Source organism: Seriola dumerili, unplaced genomic scaffold (genome assembly GCF_002260705.1).
Source record: "Seriola dumerili isolate Sdu_G_001 unplaced genomic scaffold, Sdu_1.0 BDQW01000242.1, whole genome shotgun sequence".
Taxonomy (NCBI): Eukaryota; Metazoa; Chordata; class Actinopteri; order Carangiformes; family Carangidae; genus Seriola; species Seriola dumerili.
In genome coordinates, this window is record NW_019174497.1 from 4,269,378 (window position 1) to 4,280,666 (window position 11,289).

General features: G+C 41.3%; 2 protein-coding genes across 2 annotated transcripts; both read right to left on the reverse strand.

Annotated features, from left to right (window-relative positions):
* Positions 1-685: 685 nt before the first annotated feature.
* Positions 686-3,539, reverse strand: cdkn1b (cyclin dependent kinase inhibitor 1B). Its single transcript, XM_022756119.1, has 3 exons — positions 2,792-3,539; positions 2,371-2,498; positions 686-764 (listed from the first exon to the last, which is right to left on the reverse strand). Exons 1-2 carry the CDS (start codon positions 3,231-3,233, stop codon positions 2,383-2,385), a joined length of 558 nt encoding a protein of 185 aa, XP_022611840.1. The 5' UTR covers positions 3,234-3,539; the 3' UTR covers positions 686-764; positions 2,371-2,382.
* Positions 3,540-4,319: 780 nt separating this feature from the next.
* Positions 4,320-11,289, reverse strand: yars2 (tyrosyl-tRNA synthetase 2). The gene is made up of 5 exons (XM_022756204.1): positions 10,489-11,289; positions 9,231-9,398; positions 7,575-7,730; positions 7,179-7,349; positions 4,320-5,602 (listed from the first exon to the last, which is right to left on the reverse strand). The coding sequence occupies exons 1-5, from the start codon at positions 11,274-11,276 to the stop codon at positions 5,443-5,445; spliced, it is 1,443 nt and encodes a 480-aa protein (XP_022611925.1). The 5' UTR covers positions 11,277-11,289; the 3' UTR covers positions 4,320-5,442.

Consider the following 11,289-nt stretch of genomic DNA (forward strand, 5'->3'; position numbering starts at 1 on the left):
TCTAATAGAAATATTTTTTTTTTTCCCTGTGTCGATTTCCTGGGGAAATGGATCTTCTAGAGGAACCTGCACTTGGTGACACTGAAATGACCAGAGGAAGGAAAAAAAAACAAAACAAAAAAAAACAAAAAAACAGATGAGCTACATTTGTACCGTTCTTCACTGCTGAGTTAGGAAGATGACGGAGTGAAGATACACTGTTAAGAAACTGCAAGAAGCTATGATTTTTTTTTGTTTTACATGTAGCAATTAGGGACTGTGTCAAAGTCACACTGCCTTTCAGAAAAAAAATGAAAAAACAAAAATAAAAAAACAAAAACAGCATTTTGGAAACATGTATCAAACTACACTGCAATTCTTCAAGTCAAATCAAAATTCACACCTTTTTACATAAAGGATTTGTGTTCAAATCATAATGTTATCTTATGTGCTACATATGGAGAGAAATATAATATAATATATATATTTATTTACACACAGGTAGTAAAAAAAAGGAGCAAAAAAGGAAATCAAACCTAATTGCACACTGCTACATTGACTGCTTTTAGAGGCAGTAACTTTTAATTGAGTGCCACAACTTTAGTGTTTCTATTCAGTGCTTCAACAGCGTCCTCCCCCGTCTTCAGGAGAGCTGATATGTTTCTGATGCTGTGTAGTTCCTCTTCCAAAAAAAGAAAAAAAAATGAAAAAAAAAAAAAAAAAAAAAAAATTCGGCCAACACTGAGCTTTCCCCACATAAAAAGGAGGGACGTACATCTTCGGCTCTGTGGGACAAATAAGATAAAAAGAAAAAAATAAACACAGGAGGTTAAGACAAATTTTCGACACTGAGCATCCTGAAGCATGCAGAAAACTTTTTGCAAAAGGATTAAGAGGGGCAGAACATCTGTGCACAGTTTCACTTCACAAAAATATTGCTCTATGTCCTTTAGTAGTTTTGACAAAAGAGCAAAGAGGATCAACTTGAGAGCATCGAGACTGTATCCAACAATACAGAGACACACAAACACATCGCAAATTGTCTAGCGAGTTGTTTTTCTCCAGTGATAGTTATTGTATATAACAGCACTTTATGCAGGAAGTGTTTGTTTGTTCATTCAAATGACCAAATCATACAGATAATAGCAGAAGATGAGATTTTATGTCAGCACTTGTACTGTCTCCTATTTTATACTAGTAATAATTCATTTAATTTTTAAGGTGGTTCCCATGTGGTAAACAACAACAGCTACATGGCATGTAAAAAAGTTATATTTTTCAGAGAACCATAAGCTCCTCCTGTTTCTTCTTCATCAAAAACATCATTTTTTGAGTGTACTAGACATATTTACCATCCCTAAAAAGACTCAGCTGTTTTCCACAAATCAAATATATATATTAACAGGGCATGATGTGGTGTTTATCCTCCCCAGCAGCCTTGACAGTTCCCATGCTGCCACGACAATGCAGATTTCATGCCTGCACCCCCTCCGCCGTGGCAAACAACAAGCACACTTGATTTCAGACCTGCACGGCTCTTCTGCACACTCGACACCGGCAGAGACAGATGTGTGTGTATGTGTATGTGTGTGTGTGTTGTAACATTAGTGTGCAGAGTGTGTGCAGCAGCAGCACTCTCTCACTCTCTCTCTCTCACACACACACACGCGCGCGCGCACAGAGAGAAAGAGAGAGAGAGAGAGAGAGAGAGAGAGAGAGAGAGAGAGAGAGAGAGAGAGAGAGAGAGACCAGCCCCTTCCCGTCCCTGCTCTGCTCCGTGCTGAGGGCAGTGGCTGCTGACGTGTTACTACTACACTGTTGTTCAGCACTTGTTGTTTACAGTTTAGTCGGAAACTCGGGCTTCGCCGTGGCGGGCAGCGGTTGTAGTAAAAGGTGTAAATGTGCAGCCACGTCCCCCCCCCCCCCCACACACACCCCCCCGTCTTTACTCTAAACTCCTGTTTCATCGATCACAGTACATCGACACCAGCCTGAGTGCAACTGAGAGCTTTGGTGAAGTGAACCAGCTGCGGCAACCGCTTTTACTCCCGCTACTACTATTTGTACTAGTGCTCAATGAATGGAACCAACACCTTTCAAGTGCACACACACACATTACTAAGTATCTTGGTTGTTAAAGATGCACACTTGTTTAAATTGAAATTATGATTTTATCTAAAGTGCACTTGGGTTGGAGTAAGGATACCACCTCATAGTATAAAAATCAATAAGTCAAATTTACTGCAACACAACAGCTGGAAGAATGAGATGTAGTCTGTATTTTCAAAGCTGACGCTGGTAAACAATCAGCTGTAGTTACATCATGCAGAAGCCCATCATTTTTTTTTTTAATTATTTTTTAAGTTATGTCAGTTAAAAAAAGTTCCTTACCGTTTGTGGTCCTCACGTTTGTCTCTTGGGGCTGGTCTTTCTGGGTGTGTGTTCTGCAGAGTGGCTCAGACTTGGACAACTAACCTCATCTGAGCTGGTGTGTGACCTCTTATTTTGGGCCGAGGGGTCTGCAAAAGTAAAGTTTACCGTCAGTAAAAAAAACTACCGAGAGAAACAGATGGAAAAAAAATTATATCCCTTTTAACTGTCATGTTGCATGTCTGCCCTAAGAGGTAAATTCTTAATTATGTTTTTTTTATTTTTTTTATTTTTTACAGCGTATTAAAATGTATTTTCGGTGCACTGTAGCCTGGTGAGTGAAATAGCACCAGTGTGATGGATGTGTACGCCCCAGCCTGGCTACCTGTTACACACAAATGCATTCGGGTGAAAACGGAGATAATTCTGCTTCATCTAGTACCGTGACGTGCAGGTCTTTTCCTCAGCCCGGTGCACTGCTCCGTGCACTCCATCTGCGCCTCAGACCTGTCGGTGTCATCGCTCGGAGCTACCACAACACAGTTATGATTCCCATTTAGATCCACATTGTTATTCCCAGCGGAGCAGACGCCCTTCTCCCTCCGGTGCGGCCGGTGGTAGAAATCCGGGACGTCTCTGCGATCCACTAATTCCCACTGGAGCCTGTCGTTGGCCAGCGGCGTGTGATTGGCGAAGTCGAAGCCCCACTTGGCGGAGGCAGTCTCTTCCATCTCCCGCAAATGTCCCTTTAAATCCTTCTTTAACTCTTCGTGATCCACGAAGCCGAAGAGGCTCCTGCAGGCTGACGGTTTCGGGTGATCCGACACACGGGGGTCCGTCCGCTCCAGCGTCGGGCTCCCGTTTGAAAGTCGAACATCTGACATTTTCCCCCCCGAAGAAAAGACACAATTTCTCAAACAGCCGGGAGCGTCCAGTTTTCACAAGAAAAACACACCGCTCAAAAACAACAGGTTATCTCCTCGTCGCTGAGCAAGATCCAAAACAAGCGTGAAATGACTTATGCCATGCATACGTCGAGCTGGAGACGGTAACGGCCGCGGTGTCGTGAAGCCGGCAGTGGTCTCCGCGGATCATCAAAACAAAGTGCACAGGAACTGAAGCCTCTCTGTCAATTTCGTCCCGTAGTGAGAGAAACTGCAGACAAACCTTCTCAGTACCCAATATGGCGATTGAGAGATGTACTTGGGATTGAGAGGGGAGCTTGACTTTAGGGGGGGTGGGGGGGATGATTGACACACAGAGCTATTTAAATGTGGAGAAGGCCGCTCATTGGTCAAAGCGTCTAAGCCCGCCCACTTTTTTAAGGTGGACCAGCCAGTTGCAACAGGCTGCAACATCCAAGCACGACTTCATATAACACAAAATCCAGGTTTTTCTTCAAATCAAGACTGCTTTGGCAACAACAACATTACAAATGAAAATTGCTACTTTTAGCAGGTCTCCATAACGTTTCAATTCGATTTTGTTTAATTATTGTCTGAGTAAGCATTTTTCAAAAATAAATACATTTTATTATTTTTCTTACAATAAGGAAATATGTTCGCATTGGTTAACTCATCATTTGTTGCCATTTCAGTCACAAAATGATAAAAAAAAGAAGATAATTCTGGGTAGCTATGAAAGTTGCTGATAAATTTAAACATTGATTGGGGGGGTATGTATAATGCAATTTAAATAAACAGCCCCCTAATAACAAAAATAACACTCAACTTCAGGGTTTAATTTGACAAATGACAATGTTTTAAATTTACATGACCCCACTACCTCCCCTCCATTTACAGCAGGTTTTTTTTCTCTTTTGTTTTTTTGACCCCAAACCACATATGGTTTAGACATTTACAATTCATAAAATAGATATTTGTATAAGAAATACAAAATCAAATGAAATGAATCAAGTCCGTGAGATTTGGAAAAATAAGTTGTGGAGTTATTTTTAAACTATCTGTTAAAATTGAATTGCTTGTAAGCATTCCACCTTAAAAGAGATGACATTTCTGAAAATACATAGGCTGAAGCTTCAAGGTGTGGGTCCTCTGCTAGAGTAGCTCTACACCCCGCAAAGTGTCAAACTATCAAATGATTAACAATAGAGGGGAAAAAAAAAAAATCTAAAAAAAGAGTAAAAGTGTATCTTCATGACATGGTGTTTCCACCAATAATCTGGAGCTGAGTGGGGTAAGTCAAGGTCAGCACACACCAGACCCTGTCCTCATCTCCACCGGCCCCCAGCATAAAAAGAAGAACAGATAAAAGAACTAAAAAGCCACGCACATCTCCACATTCAGGAGTCTCAGAATGCAAAAGAACAAAAATCTAAAATGAAAAACCAAAGAATGACAGACAAAGGCCATGCATGCTAAAAGTTAGAAATTGTTAGTTACACCACAGTGAAAACTTTGTTATTTATGGGAAAATCTAAAGCCATTCTTCAAAAATGATTCTCATAATGTGAATATAAAATTTATGGAATCTAAAAATAATCTTCAGCCAAAAATTGTTTGTTTTTGAACTGATCTAAAACCTCTTGCTTTTCTTTTGGTACAGTTTACACTCACCACCACAGTGCAGAAAAAAAAAAACAGCCACAGTAAAACAGATGTTGGCCTTGTGTTCACATCAAATTGAAAGAAACACGATTCGCTTAAAATAGATCCATAACCTGTTTGTGAGAAATTATGCAATTTAATTTTACTGTTAGCAATTATTTACCTATGGGGTCACAGCAGGCTAAGTGGTGCAGCTGTGGCGGCATGCAACTCCACCATTATGACTGGGGCAATGCTGCCCCCTAGTGTCTGCTTTGCAAGATGTCTGTTGTACAAAGTCAACAAGAAACAACCGTTATATCAAATGTTTTTAATATCTTAGCTTTTGATAAATGTCACATCTGTACATATACATATTTATATGACAACCACAGGCAATCATTAAGGGTTTAGGCCACACCTAAACCTACTATGTACCAAAATATCAGTCCATCCGTGTCTCCTCACTGACCCTGCTGAGGTGTAGTCGCCTACCTTCCCCGTCAGTCCATTACAGTAACCCGGTCCCTTGTGAAAGCAAACGACCTCAGAGACTGAGCCACTTGATGATGTAGAAGTTCTTCTTGCCCACTCTGAGCAAGGTAAGTCCATTAGACAGGATGTGGAGTTTGGGGATCAGTACTTGATCTGGTTTGTCTGTCCGACTGTGGTTGATCCACACTGCTCCGTCCACAACCATCCGATACCTGCACACAAAGGTTCACACTGACAGTTAGAGCAGGGTTGCTTTCCTCGGCCATCCATCTTTACACACACACACACACACACACACACACTGGATTGAAGCGTAGAGCCTAACTAAGCATGGACGTAAATGATGTCAATTCTGACAAGTATAAAAACTGCAGTGCATCACACATGTGACAGATCACAGTGTAAAGTGCTCACTAGAAAATAAATGGCATAAAGGATTAATCTTACCGCCAAAATTATATTGTCAATCAATTTATGGTTATTGACTAATCATGCATTGCAATACCCCATGTATAACATACTCAGAAAAATGTTACTTAATGAGGAAACATTGATGCATCTCCTTACTCTTTATTATAATGTAATTTATCCCCATCTTTCATATTGTTATATAGTTTGGGCAAGTACTTTTGCTACTACTCTAAACAAATTATTGGTCCTCCATAAATGTTTTGTTAAGCTTGCAACCCAATCAGAATCACACATCTCATTCGCTCCTTTATTTCAGAAACTACAGATTCTTACCATTTGTGATATCAACATTTTTCAAATATGTGTTTTTATTTATAAGATATATTCAATCAAAGGGAATATTCCAGAGCATTTCAAAACATACTTTAAGGTAAACTCACAGGTCCATTCTTATTCAAACTCGTCAATCTTATGATTTTCATCTTCCCAAATTTCTCACTTGCAGAGGTCAATTTTCAATAAGATTTAGGGGTATCAAATCATGGAATGGCTTTCTCCATTTGGCAAAGAACTGTATAAAATCTTAAAAAAAAGATGTTCAAAAGACCATTTAAGTGCTGTTTCTAACCATCTTTCCCATGTACTACTGTCCATGTATTAATGTCATACATTAATGTAATTGCACACACATTACATTCTCACATTTTTTTGCTCTTATCTTATTATTGTCATTATTGCTGTTAATTCTATTATATATATTTTGAATCTATCAGTTTCTTTTGATTTGTATCGATCTAAACTCAATATTTGGACTGTTGTTTGAACAAAAATGCAATTTGGAAACGTCATCATGGGCTCTTGAAAGGTGATGAACATTTTGACTTTTTTTTTTTTTTTTTTTAAGATATGATGATTAAACGGGTCGATCTTTATATCATATCATATAAATCTTGTTTGTACTTGCCCAGGCGCTGCCAGCCAAATACAGTGCAGTTGCACTGAATTCCATTTGTGGTTCAGAAAGTGACAAACAATCAAATTAAAAAGTTCAACAGCAACATCTGTCTCCAGAAATAATGACCAACTGACACTGAAACCACAGAATATGCTGTCAACACTTTTCTTTGGAACTACTTCTTTACTTTTACTTTTACTTTTTTTTTTGGATAAATAGTCACAATGAAAATTATGTGCATGGCTACACAGAACAAAAGCGGGAAATGTTTCTGTGATTTAAGTGGACTGACCCTTTAACTTTAATTCACTCATTTACAGCTTAATATTTTTCGTGTAGTTTCTTCATAAATTATTTATATTAACTACTGGTAGTTTGCACCCTGGACAAGGATTTAAGGACAGCAGGATTGGGGTGCCTACCCTCTGGGTCCCTCTGGGATTGCGTTGACTCTGCGGCAGGTGTCTATCACAGTGGTCCCCGGCTCCAGCAGCAGCTCATGGAAGGGAGCCTCCCTGAAGAGCTCCTGAAGCTCCTCGTCACTCATTTCCTCCAAGGCCTGCACGCTGCTGTGGTACAGCGCGTTGGTACATCTGCAGTGATAAATAAATACGTAAATAGGTAAATTGTCCCCTCTGCAATGAGGTCAGAGGTCACGGGCCGTTTCAGAACAGTGACCCTGGTGGAGGTTACGGGTTTGGTGTCTGACTTAAATAAAAAAAATAACGTGTATACCTGTAAGAAATGTTCAAGAACAATTATGTTGAATAAAAGAGGATTAAATAAAACATTCAAACACACATACAGTCCGCTCTGACCTCTTAGCACTTTCGAGGCCCTCCTTTCCATGCACCAGTTTCGTCACTTCTGCAGCCAGACGCTTATGTGCAAGGCGTTTACCTGGATCCTCTCTCTGCTGCTCCATCAGCCTCTCCACTTCCGCCAGAGGCAGGAAGGTGAACAGCTTCAGGTACCTGTGAAAAGATGACACATCATACCTCAGCCTCCTGTTACAGTGCAGAGAGAACCTACAGTGGCATCAGAAAGTATTCAACCCCCCTAATTTTGTGAACACTTTGTGATACAGTATATATTTAAATTTAAGTGGATAAAACTGCCATTTATGCCCCCCAGTCTACACACTCAATAACCCATTATGACAAACACATTTTTAAAATTTGCTGCAAATTTATTCAAAATAAAAAACTGAAATCTTCCATTTTTCAAAATCATTCAGACCATGCTGTGGCACTCCAGGATCCTGTTTGCTTTAATCTTCCTTGAAACGTGTCTAGAACTTGACTGGAGTTGCCTTGAGGCAAATTGAGTTGTTTGGCAATAATTTCAAATGGCACACATCTGTGTGTGGAAGATCCCACAATTCAAACTACATGTCAGGACAAAAACTAAGCCATGAAGTCCAAGAACAGCAAGACCATAAAATTTTGTGACAAGGCACAGATCAGAGTAAGGGTATACACCCATTTCTAAAGCTTGAGCACAGTGGCTTCAATAATTGTAAAATGGAAGAAGTTTGGAACCAGGACTTGACTGTCTGGCCAAACTGAGTAAAGAAAGGCTGAGGGAGAAAGGCCTTAGTCGGGGAGGTGACAAGAACCCAACAGTCACTGTAACAGAGCTTTAGAAGTCCTCTGAACCTGCTGGAAGGACGACCACTTCAGCAACACTGCATCGATCAGGTCGTCATAGTAGAGTGGCTATTCGGAGGCCACTTTGAGTTAAGGGTACATAACAGCTCATTTGGTGTTTGCCAAACAGCATTTCAAACACTCTGAGACCAGAAAAAATACAATCTGGTCTGATGAGACAAAAATTAAAGTGTCTGGGCAGAACTCCAAGCACTATGTCTGGTGAACACCTAGCACCGCTCATCACCTGGCTAATACCTCCCTACAGTGAAGCATGGCGGTGGCAGCATCAAGCTACGGAGACCTTCTCAGCAGTAGAGACAGGGAGACTGGTCAGAATTGAGGGAGGATGAATGCAGCCAAATACAGAGAGGTTCTTGAAGAAAACCCGCTCCAGAATGCACATGACCTCAGACTCGGGCGAAGGTTCACCTTTTAACCCAACAATGACCTGAAGCATACAGCCAAGAAAACACTGGAGTGGCTCCGAGACAAGTCTGTGACTGACCTTGAGTGGCCCAGGCGAAGACTGAGTTTTAAAAAAATCTGAAAAAGAATTCTAAAATCATGTTTTCACTTTGTCATTGTGGATTATTGGGTGCAGATTGAAGAGCAAAAATTGCAAATGTATCCATTTACAATGAAATCTACAACACAATAAAGTGTGCAAATTGTGAAGTGGTCTGAATACTTTCTGAAGCGACTGTATATTTACAATATGTTAGACTCAACCAGACTAAACCAGCCAAACTAAGGTGATGGGTCCTACAAGCACCTATATATGAGATGCTTTCAGATCTTACAAACACCTTTATCTTCACGTACCGTTCCACACTGCTGTCAGGCTGCCTGAGAAAGAACTGGTAGAGTTCAAAGGGTGATGTCTTGTCTCTGTTGAGCCACACTGCGTTCCCTGCTGTCTTCCCCAGCTTGTCCCCGACAGAGCTGGTCACCAGGGGGATGGTCAGGCCGTACACCTCCTCACCGCTCATTCTGGAGAGATACCAGGATTTCAAGTGTTACAAGTCTAGTTTGGGTATATCAAAACACGCAAGTGGATTGGTTCACACTGTTGAACTGCTGGTGCCTTTTCTGCATATACATCATCATAACATGGAGTAATAATTAAACTTTAAGTAGAATCCAATAGAGATTATAAGATCATGTTGTGTTATTGTTTTACAAATTTATGATGTCAAATGAAAACTAAAAAAATGTGCAACTAAAGTTTTTGTTTTTCATGTGACAAGTTTTGTCTGATCTGCACAATAAAACACAGTTCACCGTATGAAAACATAAAAAGGATTTAGTATATATTTGCCATACTTTGTTTAATCTAAAAAAAACATTCATTAATATTGTGATAGATGGATAAAATAGTGTCCCCCTTGGTAGCTCTAATATGGCAACTGTAAGCGAAGGAATCAATCTAAATTGAGTGCTTTTAAAGGGGTTGTCTTAATATTAAAAAATAGAGAAAAAACCTACATTAATAGTTGCTTGGGGAATTAGAAGCATGCAGAATAGAAGCTTGGCTCTTATCAATTCACACAAGACATTTAGTTGCATTTTCTGGTTTGTGCATTTACCAAAGATGGCTGAAATAATAAATTACCAGAATTTTCAATGGGGTCTGGTACAGACGTATCTCTCCGTACAGAAGAGAGAACTTTGTTATAGCCTTTTTGAGTAGGATGGACATTTACTTGTGAATGGACTCGTGGCCAGACATCACATGTGCCAGGCTGGTTGGTGCCTCTGAGGTGAATCTTGCAACCATACAGCCGGTTCAGGTGGTAGCTGTTATGAGCTTGCGCTGTGTGAACAGCAGCTCACCTAGTAAAATAAAATGCTCCTTCAGTGGATTGGAAGTATGCAGAATTGAAGGGTGACTCCTAACAAACCACATAATATAGTTCATCACATTTTCTGCTGTGTGTACATTTACCAGGGGTCGATGAGATGTTAAATTAACAGAATTTTCAACGAGGTTTGGAACCAAGCTCTCTCTCTCCATATAAAACAGTTGCTGCAGTAAGGCGTTGTAGCCTACTCTTTTTTTTTAAGTAGGATGGACATTTACTTGTGAATGTATTCATGGCCAGACATCAAGTTGCCCAGCTGGTCGGTGCCTCCGAGCTGAATCTTGCAGCCGTATATTTGGTTCAGGTGGTAGAAGTCATAAGCTTGGAACACCTGGTAGGTGAACTCTGTCAGGCTCATACCGTCTGCGCTCTTCAGCCTGGACTGCACGCTGTGGCGGCTGAGCATGGTGCCCATCCTGAAGTGCCTGCCGGCCTCCGACAGGAAGGCCACGACGCCCCAGTCCTTATACCAGCTCAGGTTGTTCAGTACGGTCACAGTACCCAGCTTTCTGGAGCTGTCGTGAAATTGCAGTTCGTGGTTGGTGAAAATCCTCTGGATGCTCTCCCTGATGCTGTGGGTGTTCGCCTCCACGGCGTCCGCGGACATCCGCTCCCTCTCGGTCGTCTTTCCGCTCGGGTCCCCGATTTGTGCCGTGGCACCTCCGAGCACAGCGAGGACATGATGCCCGGCGCTGCGGAAGTGCAGCAGGCCGATGATAGCGAGCAAGTTGCCCACATGGAGGCTGTCGGCCGTGGGATCAAAGCCGCAGTATACAGTCTGAGCACCGGACTGGAGCAGCCGAGGTAGCCGGTCCTGAGCTGCGTTTTCTGGGAAAGAGTCCTTCAGAACACCGCGTTTATTCAGAGAGAAGAGCAGTCCGTTATGTGCGGTGGAAGAACAGTGAAATTTACACCTGAGGCTGAGGTAAAGACTCGTTGGCCTGAGGAGAATACAGGACCCATGCCGCCATACAAAACGGCAAGTCCTTACCATGGACGCAGCCATGTTGGACAATGTG